The sequence below is a fragment of the Triplophysa rosa genome, linkage group LG20, assembly GCF_024868665.1.
Source record: "Triplophysa rosa linkage group LG20, Trosa_1v2, whole genome shotgun sequence".
Classification (NCBI taxonomy): Eukaryota; Metazoa; Chordata; class Actinopteri; order Cypriniformes; family Nemacheilidae; genus Triplophysa; species Triplophysa rosa.
In genome coordinates this window covers 16,726,539-16,753,073 of record NC_079909.1, presented here as the reverse complement: position 1 = coordinate 16,753,073, position 26,535 = coordinate 16,726,539, and the positions used below count along the sequence as shown (strand labels likewise).

The following is a 26,535-nucleotide window of genomic DNA, read 5'->3' as shown; positions in this document are numbered from 1 at the left end:
ACATTATACAAATTCATACAAATTAGCCACCTCGTAAAATAGTTGCGAATTCCCATGAGATCAGGTTGGATAAGCGCAAATTTCTAATTTCCTGTGTTCAGAAATAAGTAGTTTGGGTGGGATATAAAGATAGACTAGTCAATTTTTTTAATTACCAACGTGCTTTAGTTACATCATAGCCATGATTTGCTGCTTACTTTACTTGTCAGTTGCATGGTTTTACTGGGAGGGAACTTATTCTAGGGAGCATCTGATTGGACAAAAATCTTTCTAGTGCAGGATGAGTCAAAAACATTTTGAATCCAGGAGAGCGAGAGACTGTACACATGCTAATCTGAATATTCTGTTATAATTGCATGTACACCTACAAATAGATGTCCTCAACATTACCAAATGACCTGACAGCTACAAAACTCTAATGTTGATTTCATAGGGTCCAGCTGGAATTATATGGTGCAGAATTGTGTAACATAAAACATACGAATTAAACACGGATGAAAGCGTATGACCTCATTACACAGGCATGTTGTTGAGGCCCCCTAAATTCTCTCAGGCCATTGGACAGTTTAGCTATGATATAAGGTAACATGAAGAACAAAGAACAGCATCTAGTGGTTTGGCCATTTGTGGTGGTTTAGTGGTGGGCGGAGAGAAGAATGGATACATACGTTTCCAAGGTCAGATGGACTCCAGATGGACATGGTTGGGCGAGTTTGAACCTGAGCTGCATATGCAGTTCAACAGATGGATTTAAATACCTAAAAACAAATGTTCTTCACAGACAAAAATAGCTTGCGCTTTATGAAGTAAAAGGTGATGTCCTTTGAGCATCGCTGTAGGGTTGAATGGGTGTCTGAAACTCATTTAAACTGTTGGTGTACTCCACCCAGGTCATAATCACATTAAAAATCGTAGATTGTAAGTAAAAGTAATAGAGTAATAGGGATTGTTTTGGAAGTTTTCTAGTCAAGAAGAGTTCATGTTAGAATCAAACGAAATCCAATTCGTTTTTTTGTTATGGTTCGCTCTAGGGTTGCTCTAAATGCTAATTTTGAGCGGAATTTGTTGCATGCATGTTGTTCAAGCAAGGCCATTGGAAAGATGTTGAGATTGGTTACACATGCCAGATCTCACTCAAGATTTCCCATCTGAAACAAGCTAATCCGCCGAGATTTTCAACCTTCGAGATTTCTGAGTTTTGAGGTTTACATCATCACCAGCTGCACCACAGAACTCCATCCGTGGCGGTTCTGTCAGCACTTAAGATCCCTCCGCGGCTCTTGTTAATTCCAAGCTGACTGCAAACACGGCAGGAGCAGATTTCTGTTGCAGGACTCTACATTTCCTGTGGCGCTTACGTGAAGAGCACGTGCGTGCGGAACGGTTATTCATTTTCATAGTTCTCTCAACCGCCTGTTGTTTCTCAAAAACAGAAAATTGTGCGGCCCAGCTGCTCTCAGCTTTGTGTTCTCGCAAATACTTGATTATAGCGTGCAAAGCATGCAACGGAAAGGTCATGGGTTCAACTCCCAGGGAACATGTAAACTGTGCTATGCATACTACGGTGTATGTAGGCCTACCTCGAGTTGCTTTGAGCCTAAGTTTTTTTAGAAAAAGATGCTGTTTTTACAGATGTGTGCAGCTTTATGCTACAGTTATAGTATGCGTTTTAAAATGCATTATGATGTGCATTACAAACGCATCATAAGTTGTAGCGTTTTATTAGAAGGAGCTGTAGTAACTGCTCTGGGAAAGAAGGATCTCTTTTATTGGTTTATATCCTGGCAGAGATTTTTTCCAGTAGAGTTAAGCGGGTGGGAGGGAAAGAACCGAGTGTTCACATCGGTGGAAATCTGGATGAGTTTCTGAACTCATGAGCAGAAAGCAGTGCTCTCCAAAGCCTGTTATTTTACTCATGTGTCAGATTGCTTTCATGGAAATCATGCTGCATGTGAAAATAAACAGTAACTAAATGAAAAAGGTGATTTTTACTGAGTCATTTACCACTAGTACAGTATATTTTTAGCCGATGACTCAGATCTCCAAAGAAACTAAACATAAGTAGATAACCTTTTAATTCCAATATGGTGTCATAGGCATGAATGGTTCTCTGTGTTCAATGTCTCTCTCTTAAAGGGATAGTTCACCCAAAGCTAAAAATCATTTACTCACCCTTATATACACCCTTCCAAACCCCAGATGACTAAATTCCGTGGAACACAAAATGAGATATTATGCAGAATGTACAGACTTGGTCACTATTCACTTCCATTGCATTCCAACATGTCCAGATATTAAAACTTTAAATATTTCTAGTAATGTCATTTTGTTTTTTCAACCTTTCTAACAGGGCGAGCCAGGAAGGGCAGGGTCACCAGGTTACCGTGGCGATGAGGGTCCTGTTGGGCCAGAGGTAGGTCCGGCATGCCAATAACTGATTTTTGGGTTGTTGGAGACTGAAGGGTGCGGTCAGTGATTCTCACAGCATTTACATACATTTATTTTGTTCTATATATATTAATGTAATTGTAATTTGTATGTATATGTACAAATGTATGACCCTCAGATCCTCTGTATGACCCTCTGTATTCTATGTATTTGTAATATACAGTATATACAGTATATTGTTCTGTATAATCCAGAATTTTCACAAAACGCAAATGCTGATGGTGGTCATGTGATGCTTTTCCACACTTTGTAATATGAGATAAAATAACAAAATAGAGGCAACGTGCGTGTATTGATTGGTAATTTATTACATTTTCTCAAACGCCATGTCACAGGAAGAGAAGTGCAATAACTAAGCTTAATTTGCCATGTTGCGTGTCTGTTTGTTAGGGAGCTAAAGGGCCCAGAGGAATTAAAGGGTCCCCTGGAGACAGAGGCCTGATCGGAGAGAGAGTGAGTTAGTCCTGTTCATCTTCAGTGTTGAGGTTTAACAAAATTCAGTCAACCTAATGATATGTTTTTCTCTCAGGGAACTGATGGGCCACCAGGAAATGGTACTGCGGGCTGCCATGGTTTCCAGGTTAGGTTCCTGTCAATTTAAAACAAAACAAAAACCCTCAATTGCCATTTTTAGTAGTGTGAAATGTTATTCTTATGTGTTTTAGGGTTATCCTGGACCAAGGGGAGATGCTGGAGAACCTGTAAGTATATTTAACCTCATTTCTCTTATAATAATGCAGTGAAACTTAATACTGGTACAGTAATTACCAAGATTTCTAAAAGCAGGGAGTGTTCCTGAATATTCCAATATTCCTATATATGAACCAATCAGATTCTAGTTTTTTAGTGAGGGGGTTGTGCACCTTTTTTCCATAAAATAAATAATTGGAATAATTTTACACACTATTGTGTATCAATCAAAATGATTTTACTATTAATAACAGATTAAAATATAATCTAAGACTTTACAATAAGGTTGTATTTGTTCACATTTGTAAACGCATTAGCTTACATGAACTTAAAATGAGCAATTTAGTTTTTAACATTAATTAGTCTTTGTTAATGATGCAATTGTTCGTGTTAGTCTAATATTAGTAAATGCTAAAAATTAACATGAACAAAGATGAATAAATGCTATAAAGGTATTGTGCATTGTGAGTCCATATTAAATTCTGTCATCATTTATTCACCCTCTTGTCATTTCAATCCTGTATGACTTTCTTTCTTCTGCAGATATTTAGAAGAATGTTGGAAACCGAACAACGGCGTTACCCGTTGACTTCAATTGTACGGACACAAAACCAATGCAAGTCAATGGGTAACGCCGTTGTTCGGTTACCAACATTCTTCAAAATATCTTCTTTTGTGTTCTGCAGAAGTCAGAAAGGCATACAGGTTTGAAATGACAAGAGTAAATGATGACAGAATTTTCATTTTTGGGTGAACTATCCTTTTAACTAATGCATTAAAAAGCAATCTTATTGTAAAGTGTTATTGGTTATCTTTACACTGTATATGGAGACTGGTATTATATGATATATTGAGATTAATTCATTTGATTCATTAGATGTTTTAGCATTCTTCTTATGGATTGTTGCATGTGTGTTTTACTGCAATGGGTGGTTGTGTTGCAATACAATAGACACTTGGCGAACAGCTGAGTTTGTTCATCGCCAGCAGTTGTAAATTATCTGGACCAAAGCTCTGAGTCTGGACATTAAGAGGATGTGGTTGATATGCTGACACATCAAAGTGATTGCCTCTGATCTAAATTCTCTCTCTCTTGCATACTTTTTCTCTCTGAAGGGTGGAAAAGGAACTCCTGGACCCAAGGGAGATGATGGCGAGCCAGGTGACCCAGGATTAGATGTAAGTGATTTCACTTCATATTTGTTTTCTATTTATTCTCTTTTTCTTTTCTTTTGATCTCGCAGCAGAGTCCAAGTTTTTTGTGGTGCGGGTATCGCTTTTCTCTTCATTTTCTTTCCTGTCTTAACCTGTTTTTCATAAAGATGTTATTCTCTATTAAAGGAATGTACCGGGTTCAAGAAATTTGGCTTTCATGACAGTATTTGTGCATATTATTAATTGCAACTAAAAAAATGCCAACTTTTCCCTCATTTACAAGAAAGCATTTATAATTTTAAACGCATATCTGTCAAAACTACTGTTCTCTTTATTATGTTTACACTTTCTTTAATGAAGAAAAAATTACTTTAATTCATTAAACCCAAAACATTCCTTTAAAGTGTTAACCATCTGTTTTGCTCTTATGTGACGGTTACACATACATCACAAAGAATTGCAGTTGTTTTCCGCTCTCTGGTTGCTGTCACTAGATTTGAGTCCAGACAGCTCTTATGGTTCTTGATACGACATCAACAACGTCTTAAGAAACGCTCAAGATAGTAAAGTTCAAAAGGTTGCTGTTTTTAAGAAGGCTATATTTTTATTAAACTCTTATATTCAAATGGCTTGTGTAGGGAACTTGTGACACCAAACTTCTTCAGCTATTTCTTATGAGAAAGTCTCATCAGGGCCAAGTTTTCTTTTTTAAACTAAGCGGGGTAAACATATTAGTCATTGTTAAATGCATGCACTAATAAACAAAGTGCCAGGAAGTCTAATGATTGAAATATTGGTTCGGATAAACAAGAGCACTATTTATTGCAGTATTAGATATTGAGTGCAGATGTTCTTTGGAAACACAGTTTTGACACTTTTTCTAAAGCCAGACTCCTCAGCTGTTTTACATTCTTAAACAGCCCCCAGACACTTTTGATCCAACAGATGCGTCTCCAACATTCTCACAAAACAACACATGTGTTCCCCAAGCAAGAGTGATGGGATTGCACAGCACTCTTGTCTAACCATTGATGTTTTTGTGGTGAAGGGACTTGGATTTGGTCATCTGAGGGTCTATCAGTAAGATTGCAGTAGGCTCTGGTTTGCAGTAAGCGCGTCTGACGTCACATCATTGATTTAGAACAGCCAATGGGTCGACTTTTGTAGTTACACATAAAACTTTGAGATTTGAATGAACGGAAGTACAGTACACTAAACTCTGGTCTGTGACTTGTCCAAGGTCTGCTTTTCCTATGGATATGGAGGGTACCTAAACATCCACCTAACAACCATCCAGAACATCCTAGCAACCATTATTAACAACTGAATAAGATTATAGATGAAGCCATTCAAATAACCTTAGAAACCTTTTTTAGGGTTGTCCATTGACAGTTTAGCTATTGTTATCTTTTTACCTCAAGGATTCTGACTAAACAAATGCAGTATAAGTCACAAACCGAATTTGAGTACATAGATGATCATTTTACGCTGTTTTGGTTAAATCTGATGTCTTCGATGGAAATTTATTCACATGCATGAGCTATGGTATTTGGATCTTTTCTGAACCCACGCATGTTCAAACAACTCAAAGATGCAATCATTCTGCACCCTGTCTGTGTTTACATTCGGAAATATATTGAATTCGTTCCAGAATAAACAACTCTATCTGGGGTGGTCAGACAACCACTGGTAGCCTGAAAAATGTTTTGATCAGTTGGGGTCATTGCCCATATTCTTTCCCAATGGGAGCTGAACTTCTGCTGAGAATTGACAGGGAGCTGGTCTGAAATATCACAGCTAATGTTGTTGTTTATGTTGTCAAACTGTTTGTTCGGGAGCGGAAATGTTTCAAGAGATGTCACACACAATTTGGGCTTTGATCTTTTGTTCCAGGCTTATTTTTACATCAGCAAGATTAAAATGTCAATGCTTTCCTCTTCAGTGCTTTGGGCTTAGCACAACAGAGGCCTGTGTGGTTTGTCTCAGAATCTAAGAATCCAAACTTCACAAAGGAAAATATACAGGATGAAACTTTGTAACGCCTCACCAAAGATTGCATTTAATGTACAAAAGACATCTGGAACATATGCATGGTGAGGTATGATGTCATATACCATGTGACATTAGACGTTCAAACAATCTGTTTTGTAATGTTAGTATTTAAGTTTTGTTTTGAATTGTTGTGCAGTGTAAGACATAAGTTATTTAAAGTAAAGTTATTTTTGTTCCTCCATTATCAAGACATTATTCATACACAATCAAAAAATCTATTTGTAGTAAACATGTTGATCATCGAATATGAATATATATTATTATCATAATATGAAGTGACACATATCACTGTAAGATTTTGTTCAGACCGCCCACCCTAATTGGTGGGATATTTGTGTTCTCTTATTTTAGCGGAGAGGTGGATGTTGTCTGTAAACACATAACACGTGCTTTTATCAAAGCGCAGAGCTCATGTTTGATTTCTTTCCATCAAAGCCATCCGAGTTGCTTCGTTGTGGTCGTACAAGCGGACACAAAATGGCAACAAATACATGCGCTCGTAAGCTTTCATCTTCAGTCATCTGGAGTTGATTTTTACTATTCATCGTTGTGTTTGTCCTCGTTCATACTAAATGAAAAACTTCAAAAGAACAGCCGAGGCGAGCATATGTGGAAGACTTTTTCAATCACTGACTTTAGTTGGCAAGTCATGATCCTTTCGCAAGAAATTCTTTTCTAATTTTAAGAATGGACAACGTGTTTTTTCTCTCACTTTCACAAGCAGAGGAAATTGAGTGAATAGAGATGTTTTTTGTTGCTTTGTTTGGTTCTTATTTTTCATAAACCCGTCCCATGTGCATCACACTGTGGTTGGCTGGCCGGACCATCCTGGTTTGGAATGAATAAAACTTAGAACACGCTCCTTAGGGACATTTTGACATGATTTGGCTCATTGCAGAACATGGAATTTCAAGAGTAGTCCTAGAAGGAATGTGATGACTTTTATTTTGACATTTTGCATAGGCCTACACTGTAAAAAACTGTAATTTTACAGGTTTTTCAGTACTTTTGAAATATAGTAAATATGTCAATTACAGAAAAAGACTACAAATTCACAAGAAAAACATTAAAAGCAATTTTACATTAAAAAAACTATTATTTTACATTTTTTACTGGCGCCCCAGCTGCTGGAAAATTTCTATTTTTTACAGGATTTTTTTACAGTGTTACTGATTTTGGATTTTAAATATAATTATTATGTCAAGGTTTCTTTTAAAATTCAATGAAAGTTCGAAATTTTGCGTGCACAAAACTAAAAGAATTTGCATTTACGTACTTGCATAGAACTTGTTTTGGGCCTTAAACCCAGATCAGCTCTCAAAGTTCCAACACACACACACCTTATGATAATGAGTCTTTGTGTTTATCACCTCTGTAACTTTCCTCAGCTGCCCATATGCGTTCATTTCACAGGCCTTTATTTCTGCATAAATACCTCTGTTAAAGTTATAAGTAGTTTACCGTACATACACAAGACTCGTATGGACCATGGAACACATGGAAAGTTCAAAACAAAGCAAACAAACTATACTTCCAACAGTGATGATTAACAACATTACAAAGGCCATAAATAAACCCTTTACTGTGTGTTTTACGAGTGAATCTTAAAGCCCTGCCTGAGGCTCTTTGTAATTCAGAACATGTCTGAAGAGAATGAGATCCACATTCGAAGAGCAAACAGGTGACATGCTGTGAAAAGCCGAGAAGTGATCAGATGCAAACAGGATGTAGATCTGAAGAGCTGTGATTGAATCCATACTGTATAATGTTTGTGCTATATGGAAAGGCCTTTATCAATCACACGAGATGTTTGCGTGAGATATAAACGTTCTGCAGCAGATGTGTGTTAACTGTTTATAAATACTGATCTTTGTGTTGAACGTCATTTTTCTGCGGACATCTGCTGATACTTGTGTTATCAAGGGTTAAGGATTTAAAAAAAACGATGCCATTGTTTTTACTAACCCTAACAATTGACCCAAGTAGTTTGAATGACAATGTCCATGCGCTGCATTATACATAATCTTCAGCCATTTACTTTTATGTTCTTGGCCAACATGTTCTCACTGAACTGATATCAGTGTGTTTTATGTTTGTGGAAATAATGCTAATAACAAGGTCTTTGATTTAATGGTGTATAATGTACATTGAGGCCCTCGGCGGTCCTGATCTTACTCAGGTCCTCTTCTCACATCTGCACTATATGTCAGTGCTTTCCTCGTGTTTGTATTGTGGGTCTGCTTATCTGCTCACCAGGACTGTTTGGAAATGTTTTTATGTCTTTGTAAACATTTGATTGGGCCCCTCCGGCCTCTCCCAAACCCGAGGGGCCTGTACTTAGTTCTGTATGTGTCAAGGTAATGACGGAGTGCCAAAACAATAATGGCATGACAACATAGTTTAACCTTGTCCCCACTGTGAGCCGGCTTGTAGAAGATCTGTGACAGTTGTGAGCTTTGAAGTGCAGAATTTGAAAGTAATTGAAGCGGCATGAGAGAGATTGCTTTAAAAGGAGACAGCTGGTTATCTCAACGGTCGAACCATAATCTGGCACTATGAAAATGCCAGTGTGAATGTTTCTGCAGGCCTGGTGGCAAAAGATGTAGACACAGCCGATTCAGACTGAAGATTTCATGACAAACAGACTTATTGTTGGAGAGAGAGAGCGCAAGCATTGCATTTTTGGATGTTGGATTATGATGTTTATGATTGCTACAATGCCACAAAGTGCAAAATACTTATTATTGTTTGACAAATATATGTTTTTTAAAAAATTATGTAACATTGATATACAAAAATGTAGATTAAGTTAAATGCAAAAATTAAACACAGATTTTATTTGATATATCCTCAATATGAACTCTTTATATTTTTATTGATAATTGATGTTTTCATTTAATTTCATATCTTTTTAGATAATAATTTATTTATTATTATTTATTATCAATATAATATAATGTATTTATTTATTTTGTTTATCATTTGTTTTTCAATTTGAATTGGCAGTAGTCCAATAAATGTTTTATATATATTTATATTTATATTTTATTTTTTGCCGGTAGTCCAATAAATGTTTTATATATTTTTTTTATAAAGAGTAATGCAGGCATGCAATAACATACATAAACTACATCTGAATGTTTTTTATTTTCAAAATGAATGTATGGATTCTCAACTAAATTTTCATATACTGTGTTCCACAGAATGACAGACCTGGACCACTTGGGCCAAAAGGAGCGAAAGGCCACAGAGGACCTGAAGGAACCCCTGTGAGTATGAACGGATATGTTTTGAAACATTTCATGTATTTAGTCTGTATGTCAGGGTTTAATGATGAAAATTGTAATGTTCTTTTAGGCCACAGATTCACATCACAAACTCGGCTGATTCATGTTCACGCAGGCTCAAACGTGCGACAGTTTCTGTACCATTTATGGTGCTTATGTTAGAATCCTGAACACTGTATATGTTACATTTCTATTGTTGAACAGTGAAACATAAACACACTGTTCTGCTGATAGTTTTGAGTCTTATGGCATGTGAGATAACTTGGCCGTGTTGTAACAGTGTGGTCCAGAAGAGCAAGAACCTTGAGTTCATATCTGTTGGGAAATCTTGAGGAATACGATAAAAAATTTGAGTGAAAACATTTTTAAGTTAGGCAGAAAAACTGTTTTTATGGAGAGCATCGAAAACATAGATGACCCAATCTGACACGCTCACTTAAGCTCAAGAATGTCTGTTCTGCAAACATCCAAAATAAACTCCCAAATCACAACGGAAGTGATCAAATGCATTTAAAGTTGGCATTAGGATGTTCACAAAAGCAAACAACCAGACTCGTGCACTATACAGAGATATGTAGAACGGTGTTAAACAGTCGGTGTGAGTTATGAGTTTGTGTGGGAAGCACCGTTTCTCTCAGGCTGCAATTTTGCGATGTTCCTCTTCACCACTGGATGACATCCAGAAAGGAGGAGACGGCAGTGTCTCAAAAATGCTCTTATTTGGAAAGCGATTCCCAAAGCTGTTTGCTGGTCTTTACTTGGCAGAGCTAGAACTGTTTAACATCAGAGATTGACCCAAATGCAGACTTGTTTATGTTGTTCACTATCACACAAAGAGTCGCATTTGTGTTTGGTACGTGACTTCATGCGCACGTTGTTAATCTGACCTATCCTGTTTTCATGCACAGGGACCACCAGGACCACCCGGACCTGCAGGAGCCGATGTGAGTGAGATTCATTTGAATACAATGAATAAAATGTCCCAAATTAGAGAAAGGCACACAGTATTGTATCTAATCTGATGCAAAAGTTCCAACACAATTTCCTGTGTGAGGAGTGGAAAAGGAATGCGAAGGATGACAGTGTTCTTTTTAATAAATGGTCTTGGATGTGCCACAATGCACTTTCCATCATTTTGTGAATTCCCAATTGTCAGTAGAAATAAAAACCAAGCACAATAGTGTGTTTGGGGAATAAAAGCTTTTCTGTGGCACAGTGGTTAGAGCATGGTGTTAGCAACGCCAAGGTCATGGGTTCGATCCCAGGGATTGCACATACTTGGAAACAAATGTATAATTTAATGCAATGCGAGTCGTTTTGGATAAAAGCGTCTGCCAGATGCATAAATGTAAAAGCATTTTCAAAGCACAGTTTGCTTCACACTGCAAAAAATGAATTTCTTAGTACTTTTGCCTTGTTTTCCAGTACAAATATAAAAAAATTCCTAGATTAATATGCATTTACTTTATTTGAGAAGCGAAACGAGTTTATGCTTAAAATATCTGACAATCGGACAGATGTGCTGTCAAAGATCATGTCAGGCATTTATTTAAAAAAAATGTCATGTCTGCTTATAATATTTGTCGTTGATTCTAAACAGAACATGACTTTATTCACCGGAGAGAAAAGTGTTATTTGGTTATTTGGTATTATGAATTCTAATATAGTTTAGTATAACCAAAAAATCAAAGATATTGCAAAGAAAAAGCACCCCTTTTTAAGATTTTTGAATAGCATGTGTATTCATCCTTCATCGCAAGAGAAAATTCGCTTTATAAAATGTCTTTGCAGTAATTGCGAGTCTTCGGGGAGCAACTATGCAAAATGTGCAGCAGAATTTCCTGTAATTAAACCAACATGGACTTTGTGGCTCCATTTTGTGCTACAAAATGGCGACAGAGAGACTGAGCTGCAGAAGCAGTACTCTCTTAAAACGTCAAACCTGACTCATATGTCTCTCGCTCACTCTTCTTCTCTCTCTTTTCCTCGTAGGAATGTGAGATTCTGGATATCATCATGAAGATGTGCTGTGAGTAGATCTGTTTTTAAGCTCTACTAAATTACCCATGAGTCACAGCTGAGACATACACTGACCTGCACAGGCTCCTTAAATGGCGTTCTGCCTGATACAACACTGTCGAACAGGTCCACGCCATAATGAAATGGCAGTCCGCTTATGGCCAGCTGTATTCAGATCAGTGACAGACCTCTGCATGGCAGTAGAGCAAATTCAGAAAGGTCAATTGAAGCCTGGAGGAAATGAGGCTGAATAAAGGAGCATTTTATATACAGTAGGTCACTTAGTTAGTGAAAGTGCACAGTAAGCTTTTATCACAAAATAAAACCAGACAGGGAAATCCGAGTGCTTGCCAAGTAAAGAAATAAATACAGACTTATTTTGTATACATGCTTACGTGTTGCATTGAAATGGTTTTATTATGTGAGAGGAAGAAGATCAAAGAGTAATCTATTGTAGCATAGATTGACCAATCAGAATCGAGCTTTCCAGAGAGCCGTATAAGAAGTAACTATACTTGCACAATGACAACCATTCATATACGGCCCAAGCAATAATCTCAGGGGCTAATCTCATTCTACAAAACACACATTTTCATTTTGGAGGCTCTATAGTTAGATATTCGATATCACCATCCGGACATGTGATGAAAACACCAATTCAGATGCTTTGAACAGAAGTGCTCGGTAAAAAATGGGTTTGAGTAATGATTTGTGGACCGCTGGTTTAAATACACCGTTACATACTCATGTGATTTTTCTGGCTATCATCCGTGAACGCCCCTTGAGCTTTAGTGCGCATTCATGTCGACTTGATGTCGTAATGAAAAAGTGTTGTTATGTCAGTTGGTAATTTTATAAATGAAATTTCTCATGAAAGATTAAACACTGCCTATAAATCAGTGTGTGAAATGTCCCAGAGGCTTATATAAAACAGACAAAATTCCCCAAAATAAAAAATATCAACTCTCCAGTGGCTTCCAGCCCACTTTAACAATGAATCCGACCAATCTTTTGAGATTAAGCTGTTTTGTGTCTAGTAGGGTTTTATAACGTATTTTTCTTCCCAAACTAAATATTAGTCTAGCTTTGTTCTCTCCAGACTTTCCCTTTTAATGTGTCTGCTATGTATTTTGTACAGATAACTGACTTATTTTGTTTCTTTTGCGGCTTCTGTTCGCCAAGTTTGCCAAATATGCAGTTGGTTACACTGTAGACTCAAAAATATGGAAAATGTTTTCAATTGTTTTATAGAAATTGGGTCATTGCCTGGAATTTAGTTTAGTCTTTTTTTGTTTAAATGTTAAATAATTTATTTTTAACAGCTGTTTTATGTGTAAAAACACGTATTATACATGCTTGTGAGAGCATGCGTTTCTCATCTGTGTGATGCTTTCAAATGTTCATTTTTTGTTTAACTCAACGTCATCTTTCTCTTTCTCTTTTCAGCTTGTTGTGGTAAGTATCAAGTCTTTGTAGTGTCGTAGAAGAAATTATGATTTTTTTATCTTTCTGCAATGCCGTATTGTTTACATGCATGTGTTGTTTTCAATCTTTTAAGAATGCAAGTGTGGACCCCTGGACATCGCCTTTATTGTGGACAGCTCTGAGAGTATTGGAGCATCTAACTTTGCCATTGCTAAAGACTTCATCGTAACTATAATGGACAGGCTCAAATTAGGACAGGTAACCTTTGACGTCTCTATAGCTCACCTGGTGAAGTGCCAAGAGTTTTGAATTCATGACATACAGATATACAGCCGCGGAAAAAATTAATAGACCATTTCAAAGACCATTTTCAGTTTTTTTCTGAATTTACTATGTATAGGTAGGTTTTTAGGTAAAATTATTATTATGTATATTGGTTTAATTTGCATTTATTTGCAGAAAATGAAAACCGGAGAATATGAAAGTTCATATTCACTTTTAAGTAATACAACAGTTGTGTTTGTACATGTATTTGGGAAAAGTTCAAACATGATTTCTTATACGATAACCTTGATTTTTATCAGTTTTCATGTGTCTTGTCATGCTGTCAGTCTTTCACATTGCTGTTGGATGACTTTATGTCACTCCTGAGGTTTGATTTTGTTCAAATTAAACAGACACTGGACTGGAATGGCCATAATACATCTAGAAATGCTGATTAGATGAAAATTTGCAATGGTCTCTCGTTTCTCCCGCTTTATTCTTCGCAGTTTGGTGTTAATGAATCCCGTATTGGTGTGGTGCAGTACAGTGGCCCCAATGCTCAGGAGGCCGTACAGCTTGGTGACCCCAACATCAAGACCCTGACAGATCTAAAACAGTATGATATAATATGGCAATAACAGCATACAGGCTTCTTGCTGGTCATTTAAATGACATCGGTTGAGATTTCATTCTGTCTAAATTGTTGTTCACTTTAGGGCTGTGAAAAATCTGCGCTGGCTGGCCGAAGCCACGTACACTGGAGAAGCTCTGCAGTATTCACTGAGGAACATGCTTAGCAAGCTTGTGACGGAGAGGAGCATCGTCATTGTGCTAACTGATGGACGTTCAGACACTGTGAGGGACAAAGTGCCCTTGGACGTGTTGTGTGGCAAGGGCCTGAAGGTAAGGAAGCAAATAAACTTTGAGTCATTGTAATGATGATGAAGAAGTGTCTCACAGCATCACCTTTGGGACAATATTTTACAGCGGTAACAGGTTAATTATAACCTATCTTTAAAGGGATAGTTCATCCAAAAATGAAAAATCTGTCCTGTGTAAATGTCTTTGTTCCAATGAACACCGAGAAAGATATTTGGAAGAATGTTAGCAATTTTTCAGTTCTGGGACATCACTACCATAGGGGAAAAAAATGTTGTATTTTTATGTACTGTTGAACATATAATGAGATATTTTGAAGAATTTAGGAAAACAAAGAGTTCTCAGGCTCCTTTGACCACCATATAATTATTCCTACTATGGTAGTCAATGATGTCCCAGAACTGAAAATTACTAACATTCTTCCAAATATCTTTCTCTGTGTTCATCGGAACAAAGTAATTTATGCAGGTATGAAATTACATAAGGGTGAGTAAATGATGACAGAATTTTCATTTTTGGGTGAACTATCCCTTTAAGATCTATCTCAATTTGAGGGTTAGTAAAATTCAGTCATCCTTTACTCAATGTCATTCCAAATGGAAAAGCTGAATAGCTTAAATGCACTGTATATTGCTTTTCAATTAGTCGGATCAAACCCTTCAGTGTGTTTTGGTTTCCGGCAGGTCGGTGGTGTTGGTGTGACTGATTATGCAGAACGGAAGCCAAATCCAGAGCAACTTGATAATGTGGTTTGTAAAGAAGATCCTAGACAAGGTTTCTCCTTTGTCCTAAACAATTTTGGCATGCTGCTGGATGACACCTTTCTGCAAAACTTGACTGAGAAAATCTGTGAAGGTTGGTTACGTATCTGAGCTTGGAAAGATTTGTGGTGCTTTGTGTGTTGTGTTATGGAAGAGACTTTGAGATGGTCATTTTGTGCCTTTGTTTTTTTCACAGACAAGAAATGTCCCAACTATACTTGTCCAAGTGAGTATTTATTTCAATAACGTTATACAGCTAGTGAGAGACACAAAACATAAAGGTTATCAATACTAAGGATGGGCAAGAGCGGTCTAATATAGTATTGCAATAAGCTTGGTCATTTTTCTCTGAAAAGTTTGATCTTTTGATTATTCAGACATACATACTTGTATTATTCCCTTTGCCATATCGTGGCTAAATGGCAAGGAAAAACATTGCAATATTGATGAATAAGAAATGATTCTTCTGACACAAAACATATGGTAAAAAGTGCTTAATTTAAATAAAGAGGGTGACTATTTAAATCCTTTGTTTTTAGTAATCGAGTCTGTTTTAAACCTTTGACTTTAAATAGCTCAATATACCAGATTCAGTCCATTTTTTTTGTGTTGAGGCCTCAAAATAGCATGTCCTCATGGCATCATCTTCCTCTTTTCCAGTTTCATTTAGTAGTAACACAGATGTTCTCATCTTGATGGACAGCTCGGCCAGCGTTGGCTCCAAGAACTTCGAGATGACTAAAGACTTCACACGAATGCTCGCTAAGCGCTTCTTGTCTGCCGAAAGGCGGGGAATCCAAGTTCGTGTCGGCGTCGGCCAGTACAGCAACAACGCCAATATGGAGGCTGAGTTTTCCAGGAACGCCACACAGGTGACCGCTCAGATCGCAGAAGCCAAATTCCAGAATGCAGGTACGCAGGTGACGAACGCTCTCACCTTCGCCATCGAACGCTTCAAGGGCGGCGGGAACAGGAAGAAGAAGCTACTGGTCTTCTCAGATGGTCGCTCTCAAGGCGTCAACAACATCCAGATCGAGAAAGCTGTGGAACAGGTGAGCAGTGCCGGCATTGAGATGTATATGCTGGCCGTGGGCAATCAGGTGAACGAAGCACATCTGCGCACCCTGGTGAGCCGAGGCCGACCCTACGACAACACATACGCCTACCGCCATCTTTTCAAAAAATCTGACTACCGCTCATTGGTCAACGGTGTCTTTTACCAAACTGTCTCACGCAAGATTTCCCAGGACTGAGACGGCGGTCTTCTTGGGGACTGGAAATAGAAAGGGTGATGGGTAAAAAGAGGGGGCCAGGCAAGGAGTGCGTTAACAAACAACCTTTGATTGTTTTAGTTTTTTGGTTATTCTTTTTCATGTGACGTATCTGTATGAGAAATCTGAAGGTATTTTCATTGTCTCCGTTTCCTATTACAAGACCGTAAATGATTGTTAGGTTTTTTAAAATTAAATAACGCCTATTTTTATATCACTTTTATATCACACATCAAGTCTTTTATTCAAGGTAAAACGAGCAGTCAAGCCATATTACAATGTATGTTCATTTTTTCAGCCGATGTGTTTTAGTACTTCGTTGGATTTTTCCATTAGCATTTGTTATCGTTGAGGGCGCAAAAAAATGAATTATTTTAGTGGTCAGAAGCTAAAATTTCTGTGATGATGCAGATAACAATCTGTGTAAATGTGAGGAGTTTATCCAATGGGATTCATAATTTAATATTGCTAAAAAAATATTCAAAGATAAATCTCACAATCAGTATCCCAAATAACTTGGTGTCTTGAAAATAAGATCTTTTGGACAAAGAGTTGCTCCCTTTAACTTGACAAAAACGATATTTTAAAAATCTTTGCAAAATACATTTTCATTACCTTCAAAATAAAATACTTTTTTCTTCATTGATCCAGTAAAATGTTAATTCTTGACCCTGCTTTAGATGTTCACTTTATTTTTTTATCCCACATAATTCACTATTCTTTGGAATGGTCTGTGGTACACTTTCTTTACAAGTAAAACTTGAATATTAATTTGGTGCTGCCAATGTAAACTCTGGCTCCTATAGTTATTCAAATGTAAATGCAATGCAGGTTTCTTCAAGACAGTAGCCAAAGACATTGTTTACCAATAGATTATACATGTGAGAAATGTATTTGAGACCAGCTTCTGGGCTGTATTTGAAATAAAGGACGTTACACCCCACACTAATGCCTCTGGTTCTGTGTTTAAAATAAAACTAACCCATGCTCATCTTTCACATGTGATCGTCAGGTGAATCTTTAAATTTCAAAGATAAAGATTTTTATGGTGATTTTACCTGAAACAATTTACAAAAATTGAGTAAATTGTAAAGCTGTGAAATCAATTAAATACCTGTATACTGTTTAAATAGAGTAAATGTGAGTAAATGTAAGTAAAATAAGTACATTTGAGTAACTATAATATTTAGAATTCACCAAATTAATTAAAATAAAATCTCAATTGTATATTAAAAAATATTATTTGTTAATTAAATACTTTTTTAATTAAATAAATTAAATAATATATGTAAATGTTGGAGAAATTAATTTTTGAATTTATATCATTTTTATATTGCTAAATTATTTTAAAAGATTTTATTAAGTTCATATAACTATTTATTTTTGTGATATTTGCTAAGGCACATGAATTACTTTTTTAGGAGAATGTCTTAATATTATTTTGTCAGTAATTTATCTTTTTGCATGAACCACAGAAATTCTGACACAGAAATGGCTCCATTAATTCATTCTGAATTTACACAATTTATTTTTATGTCAGATCATAGTGAACTATAGTATGTCGATTTTAGAGTTTTGAATGCACAATCAAAAATACATTTTAAGAGATAGATATGATGAATCAGATATATTATGCACTATGGTCTTTGCTCCAATATACTGTACTGAGTTTGTAAAACAATGAACACATTGAACACACATTTCTACTTTTTTTTTTACCAAAGTATAGTATTGACTCGTTTTTTACAGTGTGTGGGCTAAATATGAAGCTTAGTGTTTACAAAACGTTGATTTGATATACTCAAACTGAAGATGACAGCTTGCTCGTGGATTTCTCTTGTTAGAGTGATGAGTGAATGAAGTAAATACACTGCTGGATCTGTTCAGTTGTAACCCTGAGATGGCGATGCAACAGAGGAAACTGAAGCGCGATTCACATCAGCTGTAAAAAGATCACGTGGATTCATTTATGCCCTTGTGAGATGCTCATTAATGCTCACAACTGTGAAATTTTTAAATAACAACCTTTACTGGTTTCCTCACAACGTGAGGTCGTATTTATTTTTTAACGTGCGGAAATTTCGGACGAAAATTTCGGACTCGATGTGCAATAACTTGAGAGAGTAAAACGCGCTCTCTCTACAGTTTTAGCGCCAACGCGCTCTTGCTCTCTCTCTCCAGTATCTGGACGAGTACAATATTAAAGCGGTTCCAAAAGTGATAAGATGTGGGAAATCTTTTGCTGCTAATTGTTTATATTTTATTGATTATAATTATGTATAATTCATATTACTCATATAAATATTAATCAATTAATAATAAACGAAGCATTTAAATTTATATTACTATATACTGTAGGTATAAATACAACCTTCAGCTTTTTAAAGTAATTAAGCATACGTGTTTTCATTAGACCTTTTTGTGAACCTATATAAAATATTTAAATTCGGTTAATTCACTTGCATTGATATAGTCGCCTTCTCAAACTTTCACTTCAGCAGTGTTTATTCCTGCCTGGTAAATGTGTTTTAATTCATGACATTTCTTCATCTTTAACAGAAAAGTGAATTGCGCTGACACTCGTGAGAAGTCAATCAAACTGATGATGTTTTCTGTGTTCCGTGTGATTGGGTGTTTGCCGCACGTGTCACACTTTCAGGTGCACGCGGCTCACGAACTCTGGATCAAACCTGAGTTGACAGAGAACGTTTATACCAAGCGTTGTGCAACAGCTGAACCTGATCTAAACCAGGTTGGGTTTGTCTGGTTTTGTCAACCTGAAACTTACTCCGCAACCTGGAGTTTGTTCATCTCGCTTTGTGCAATAGACCTCATGTGTATTATTACCCCTTTTATGATCACCCTTCCAAAATTGGTCATAGTTGATTATCCAATAGTTCTTGACGTTGTCCCCTCCCACTCCACTAAAACTGTTTATCAGCAATTTGGGCCAATGTTGAGAGGCCGTAAAAGCTGTTGATGTCTAAAGTATTGCTGGCCTTTGATCGAATGAGTCTCCCCATGTCTGGCCTCCATTTGCTGAACATGACGTGTGACTCATATTCTGGAGTCATCGTCTTCATAGCGAGTGGTTTAACCTAAGAGGTCAATTCCTGTCAGGGATTCGGTAGCAATAAATTAATCTTGCCTTCATCTATTGAGTTTTTGCAATGGCTTCCACTGCTTTTCCTAACTCCCGGGAACAAGTAACCACAGCCAACCACTGAGCCATTTTCAATTCTTTTTTTCCCGCAATTCTGTTGTTAAAGGACCAGTTCACCCAAAACTTACAATTCTGTTATTATTTACAGTCATTCCGAATCTGTGTGCCGTTATTTTTCCATGGAACACTGTAGGAGAATTTAAAAAAAAACTTTTTTATATAAGTTGTTTAATGGGATATTATTGGTCATGCTCAAAAAAGAAAAAAGATTATGAACAAATTTATTTCATGTATGTTATATGACATTTATGAATAAACTTGTTTATTATTGTCTATAGGCCTGCAAATCTTGAGAGACCATCAAAAAAGTCACACAATTCATTGGAAATAATAGACTTTGATTTAAAACATTAAGACATTTTGTACATCACGATGAAGGACATCATTATTTCTGTAGAATATAATGTAAATATAATGGCGCTCTGACTTTTTTTAATTCGGCCTGGTGAGAAATCCAAGTTTGCATCTGTCACATTTTAGCCCTTCCAATTTCTGTCAAGATTCTGAAGACATGAATTCATGAGTTTTCAATAATGCTCCCCTCTGCTTTTCTGAGAACACGCCATTCCAATGAAAGTGCTGTTTACAAAAAGCTTCTGCCGCTAAAACATCACAACCTTTGACGTTCGACTCTTTTCCTTCCATCTGGCAAATTTTAGTGCTGATTTTAGCACTTCCTTCTAAACACAAATAGAGCCAAATCGTTTGAGTGATCCAGATCTGCACTTGCTTGTTAGTGAGTCGTCATGAATTTAGCGAGCAGACTAAAAACACTAAGATGTTATGCTTAACATTTAAATAAACTAAAGTAATCAGTTAAATAAACTTTTGACTGATTTCATTTGAATTCTTTAAACTTTCTGCTGCCAGATTTTGCATTATGGCTATTTGGTTTATTGGGACGATTGAGGGGAATCCCATTACCTTCATAACTCACAATCTTCTTTGAGTCCAAATAACTGTCTTTGTGTTTCACTTAAAGATTCATTCTTCCAATTCAGACAAGGTCTATATTTGTCACCCGTCAAACAAATACACCTTACAGATACTGAATGCACTGTAATTCTCTTTGAAATAAAGCATCTGCCAAGTGCATACATGTTAACACAGAAAGAAAACTATAAATCATGTCCTGGATCAAACATCTCTCTCTTGTTTTAGATTTATGCAACGTACTGTTACATCCCCCTCGTTACACCATGAGATATACTGTGCCGGTCCGATGAACCGGGGGGCTTCCCGATGGTATTGAGTTTTAAACTCCACAATGTTGCTAGTACAATATTCTGCCAAGGATGTACCAAATCAAAACTTGGAGAAACACGCGGTCACGTGTCAAACTCATTCGCCAAGAAACTACTGCAGAAGAGCACAGTGGAAACTCAGTGTATGTAGGTGTGGGAAGGGGTTTGAAGAGAGAGGAGAGGTTTGGTACAATGTGCCCGGCTAATGCTTCCCAGCTGGCTTTGAGAACTGAGATCCAACATCTGGAGGCATGCGGTCATAGTCTGCAAGAAAAAAAAGCAAAGGAGTGAAGTAAAACCGACGCAGACTGAAAACAATAGGATGATTTAAATATACAGTATATGGATTTAACAATAAGACCTACTTTGGAAGAAATCAAAAATCTGTTTGTTTCATAAATTCATTACGACTGCAAAGTTTGGCATGGACAGGAGGAGTAAAGGTACGGTTAAGACTGTGGAGGAGTAGAGATAAATGAGGATGAAACAATTCAGAGACAGGAAATGGAATAATGGTAGAAAGGAAGGTAGAAAAAGTCCTGCATGATGAAACGGATCAATGCCACAATGCACTCTAATTTGCTTAAGCAATGGAACCAGTAAGGGCTCCATGGTGGGAGTTTAGTTAGTTTAAACAAACTCCAGCCAACAGTCCGCCACAGGACCGGGATACCAAAACCATAGTAAAACAATTAGGAGAAGCTGAGTCACATTCAAATTAGAAAAAAAATATTTCTTTAACCATAGTTTATTGCAAACATGATGGAGTCATTACATCCTGATTCAAATCTGAAACATTTTGCATACTGTGTAAAGAACGTTTTTTTTCAAAGAAAATTAACCCACGCTTTGCTGAAACGGTCATTGGTCAACAGTCATTGGTCAACAGTCATTGGTCTCGCCTGGATCATGGAGACAGATGTTAACAATTTAATTTTTGAAGAAATTAAACATTTGCAATGAATTAGGATGCAATTCACTGAGTAACTTAATATCAATGAGTATGATCTACGACATTATATCCAGTCTATCCCTTTTCTGTGTGACTGAGTTTAACTTATTGAAATTGCAATATATGAGCCAGTCTGTGAAAACTCAGCAAAAATATTTTTTGTGATTTATGCTTGTTATCCAGACTTTGGATTTCACAGATTGGGTCACATATAGTGAATTAATTCTTTCTTGATTTCATCGGTCATCAACATCGGTGCATTCAAATGCATAGGGTTAACTCAAATGTCAACTTATTATGTATAAAGAGCTATAAAATTCAACATTTTGCCAACACAGCTGACAAACAGACCACGGGTGGCCCGGCCTTTGACAAACACATCACAACAGCACTCTCCTTTCATAAAATAGGCTGTCACTATGATTTTGCACCTCTTATGCCCACTGCACCAGACTGAAGTCAAAACGTACAGTACATTAAAGCATCTCATCAGCTGGCTGTTTACAAATTCATCCCAGTTGTGTTTAATCTGGCCAGGAACTGAACACGGCCCCAGCGACTAACAGACCGCACCGTGTTTACAATACACAAGATGACGCACAGGTGCCGTCAACACACCCTCTTAAACAGACACCTAAATACATTCTGTGGCCTTTATGCCGTGTTCCCGTTGAGGCAGTCTTTCCCAGTGACAAGTCAGTTTTTTCCTGAAGGGAACCACTGTTCTGACCGCTCAGCACGAGTCATCGGTTAGTGAACAGGCAACGGGGAGAAACGAGGTAATGTTACGTAATGGACTGTACACAAACTTGGAGATGTACTCAATTGTGCTGTATGCCAATTGCAATCAGATCTGTTTTCAAACAGCATATAAAATGTTATGCTATGCTAAATGTGATAGTAAACTATGATTGGGCTCCTTCACCGGTCTTTATTAAAAACAGATCGTTCTCTTGTCTGCACTGGTCCTGTGTGAAATGCTGATATGCCTGCTTGCTTTGCTATGCTTCAGTTTGTCTAAACCTGAGGTTCAGTTTGTATAAGGAAATTGATTCTGCCGCTAATTCTGAGATTTTAGAGGAATTTGGGATTTTAACACAGAGCTTCATAGTGATGAGAAGACCAATGGAGCACATATACACAAACTGAGGGTTTTTTATAAATCAGTTCAAAGATCAGATGACATCGTGAATATTTTTCATTTATGTATCAATAAAGTATTTTTCATAAAATGACTTTTTTTAAAAATATGACATCGATTCATTCTTATAACCAACACAATATCACAGCAATTCAGATCAACTATGTCAGCACAGTAAAATCGCCAGTGTTAAAAAGGTCAAATTAACACGCACAGTGTATATATAATCCACACTCTCAAAGTGTGGATTATATAAACACTGTGAGTGTTAATTTGACCTTTTTTAACACTGGTGATTTTACTATGAGTGGTTAATTCATTTGTGTAGTCTTATTTGTACTGTATGATTTGCTTTAACAGTTTAGGGGCGGGGCTTCATTATTGCTCTTTTCAATCATTTTAAAATAATTATGTTTTAGTACAATTTCCAGCTGAAGCCCACAGCATCTGAGGACATAGGCTAAAATATAATGCAATACTAGGATGTAAAATAAATATAAAAACTGCTAACCTACAGTAGGAGTACTGTTGTACAGCAATGATGTTGTTTTGAAAGAAAAAAAATACATTTTTCAAGTTCATATTAAAATACCTGACTGAGTAAAATTTGAGGACAAATTGAGACATTGTTAAGATTCTTATGAAAGTAGGCCTAGACAATGCTTAGCTTAAGCCCAGATATGTTAAAATAGGATATTTAAGTCGCTTTTATAAAACTGCAGTAGAAAAAAACATTGCTAGTGTGCATCTTGAGACAAAACAATGGCACTGATATATTTTAAGATATCTCAGGGCAAGTTGTTTTTTACTTAAAACAGCTCAAATATTCATTTTAGTCTAGTTTTAAACCTTTGTTAGTCTGTGAAACTGGGCATATAAGAAACTTGAGATGTCAGGAAAAACTCTTTTCTCTTTCAGTCTCAGTCATAATTAAAGGCAGGAGTCCAGGTTCCATTTAATAACAAGTTGAGTTACGGAATAAAGTTGTGTAATATTGAAAACTTGTGTGTATGTGTTATAATAAAAATAAAAACAATATTTTACAGTGCCCCACAAATTTGATCATGATTTGACAACCGTATAAAAAGCATCCATGCTTAAACATTCATATAAAATATTCAGATTACAATATATCAAATTAAATAAAAACTAGTCTGGAAACAAATTGACTTACTCAGAACTAACTCCACATAAATTAAACATTTTTGCAACTACATTAAAGTAACTCCCAACTCATTTTCACTGTGCATATGCCCTCAAATGCCATTAGGTTCATACAGGTGTCTAAGCAGAATATCCACAGGTGTAGTTCATCTTTCGCTATCTGTTATTAAAAACTTCCTTGAACAACATGGTGTTAAAGGACCAGTGTTTAAAATTTAGTAGCATCTAGCAGTGAGGTTGCAAATTGAAAGGCTCACTCCACCCCACTCCCCCCCCTTTCAGAGCACTATGGTGGCTGACACTGGACTAAAATGTCATCACGTTTTTGCTTCTTTTGAGATAAGGAGAAAACATATTTACGAAACATGCAGTTTGTCCGTTTAGGGCTACAGTAGAAGAAACATGGCGAATTCCATGTAAGGGGACCCACGGTGTATAAGTAGATAGAAATAGCTCATTCTAAGGTAATAAAAACATAACGCTTCAAGGTCTTTATTCACCTCTAAACACATAGTTATGTATATTACGTATATTGGTGAGTAGATATGTAGCATGATTGTATAACATTGCATGATGAAGGAGGCATTACTTTTTGGTTTGTGAGCTTGTGGGGGAGAGTGTGGAATCATTCTTACAGTGTTAGTCATTCAGTACCTCTGAGACAAAACAGACTCCGCCACCCCCTCTTTAGACCCCTTCCATGTCTTTTTTCCTCCATCCCTTTCTCTCCTTCTCAAGGAAATATGCATCTGTCGCCAAGAAACATGGAAAATAGGACAAACCCATCTCTGTTTTACGAGTGCTGCCTTTATTTTGTGACAGTTTCCTCTTTGTTAACTCTTGAGAGTGTTTAATAGACACGTTCTCTATTTTCAGAAAGAGCCGTTGAGTGTCTGTATGATATAAGATTGTATATCCAGGATTTTATCAAAGCAATGTTCAGTCGTCATCTGGAAGTTCTCCAACACTGCATATTTTTGATGTCTTCCTTATCAAACATCTCAAATCAACTAGCATCAATGCATTGTCATATCGGATAATCATATTTTTCTGACCAACATTTCTGACATATATTAACATGAAAAGTTTACTGTGGACACAACTGTCCACACTTACAGGTATTAAACTAAAAAAGGAAGTGAACGTGCAACTACAAAAAAATATTTTTTCTAGGAGTGTGTTTAACATCAAGAAGTGTTCTCGATTCCAAGGTCAAACATGTCTGTAGCACAGATATACATGTATACATACTTTTACAGTGTTTATACTTCATTTACAGTATATGTATGCATGCATACAAACATGCCACACACAGTGTTTAGAAGTAACAGGAAAAAGAAAAAAGAAAAACCCCAGCTGGATATTGTTTCTATCCTTGTGTGTGTGTGCTTGCACATCTGTGAGTTTATGGAAACACACAAACGTGTTTAAGTGTGTTAGTGAGTGACTGTAGTGTGTATACGTGCATTATTAATGTCTAAGCATCTGATTTGTTAACAAATAGCAGAAGCACCGGCCAAACCACCTCTCACTTACACTGGCACAGGTATGTCCTCCATTTAGCTTGAATGCCTAACAACTCCATTTGAAATCATTTTAATAGGCCTATTTTATTTCAACAACCTGTAAACTTTTTCCACAGTAACAACTATTCAAATGTTCCTGATGTGTTTATGTAATATAACCTGTATGATTTTGTGTATTATTTAATGTACAAAAGAGTTCAGACTGGCATGCATTATACATGATTCTTCTTTTCTGGTGCAGAATATAAAGAGTTTCCTGCTACTCTGTGATCTTATGTAACCCCTCACAGGGAAATTTGTGCATGTGATATAAAATGCTTTGGAACTTTGGAAAGGATCTCTCTCTCTCTCTCTCTCTCTCTCTGTTCAGCGCAGGGGAAATCCCAAATCTGTGTCCCTTTCCCTTCTACCAGGCTCCTGGCTGAAGGACACATGGCACCGAAGATGACCAATAATGACCAATAATTTTCCTTTAATGTGGTTTCATGTTCACGTACAGTACAGGTGTGTGTCTGTGGCCTTGTTTTTATATCCCGGTGGGGACCTAAACCTGAATGCTCACCGTGTGTGTGTGTAACATGCTTTGGCATGAGGGAGTTAAATGTGAGTTTGCTGGGCCTGCAAATATGTTTATAGGAAGATGGAATAAAAATGTGTGTTTATGTTTGTGGATATCCTTTGGTAAACGTGACTCATCGGTGAATTACCTCTGTCAGACTGAACTGGAACACAGTCTGTCATACGTTTACAACTGGAAATAACTTGTTGTACACAAGTAATGCAACGGGCAAAAATGACTGGACAATTTGACTCTGTGTTTTAAACATTAGTGTCAAACTAAACTAAGTCATTCTCAAGTACAACCATTCACTTCACAAAATGCTTAACACACACTCAACTTTTCTTTGTGAAAAAATTACATTTCTTTGAAATGAAGCTGTGTGACATTCTACTGACAGATGTTTCAGCCATGTGCATTTCATTAATACACTTTCACAGAAGGACCACATGAGAGATCCCGCAATGAATTCAGC

At 36.7% G+C, this 26,535-nt stretch overlaps 1 protein-coding gene across 1 annotated transcript in view; it reads left to right on the top strand.

Annotated features, from left to right (window-relative positions):
- col6a1 (collagen, type VI, alpha 1) overlaps positions 1-17,227 on the top strand; it is a 30,050-nt gene extending 12,823 nt beyond the window's left edge. The window contains exons 21-35 of the mRNA XM_057362399.1: positions 2,351-2,413; positions 2,839-2,901; positions 2,978-3,028; positions 3,114-3,149; positions 4,255-4,317; positions 9,549-9,614; positions 10,541-10,576; positions 11,625-11,661; positions 13,098-13,106; positions 13,210-13,334; positions 13,847-13,956; positions 14,057-14,243; positions 14,903-15,074; positions 15,177-15,206; positions 15,641-17,227. Of these exons, the coding sequence (XP_057218382.1) occupies positions 2,351-2,413; positions 2,839-2,901; positions 2,978-3,028; positions 3,114-3,149; positions 4,255-4,317; positions 9,549-9,614; positions 10,541-10,576; positions 11,625-11,661; positions 13,098-13,106; positions 13,210-13,334; positions 13,847-13,956; positions 14,057-14,243; positions 14,903-15,074; positions 15,177-15,206; positions 15,641-16,233 (1,641 nt within the window). The 3' untranslated portion in view covers positions 16,234-17,227. The remainder of the gene's footprint in view (positions 1-2,350; positions 2,414-2,838; positions 2,902-2,977; positions 3,029-3,113; positions 3,150-4,254; positions 4,318-9,548; positions 9,615-10,540; positions 10,577-11,624; positions 11,662-13,097; positions 13,107-13,209; positions 13,335-13,846; positions 13,957-14,056; positions 14,244-14,902; positions 15,075-15,176; positions 15,207-15,640) is intronic.
- The last annotated feature ends 9,308 nt before the right edge of the window (positions 17,228-26,535 follow it).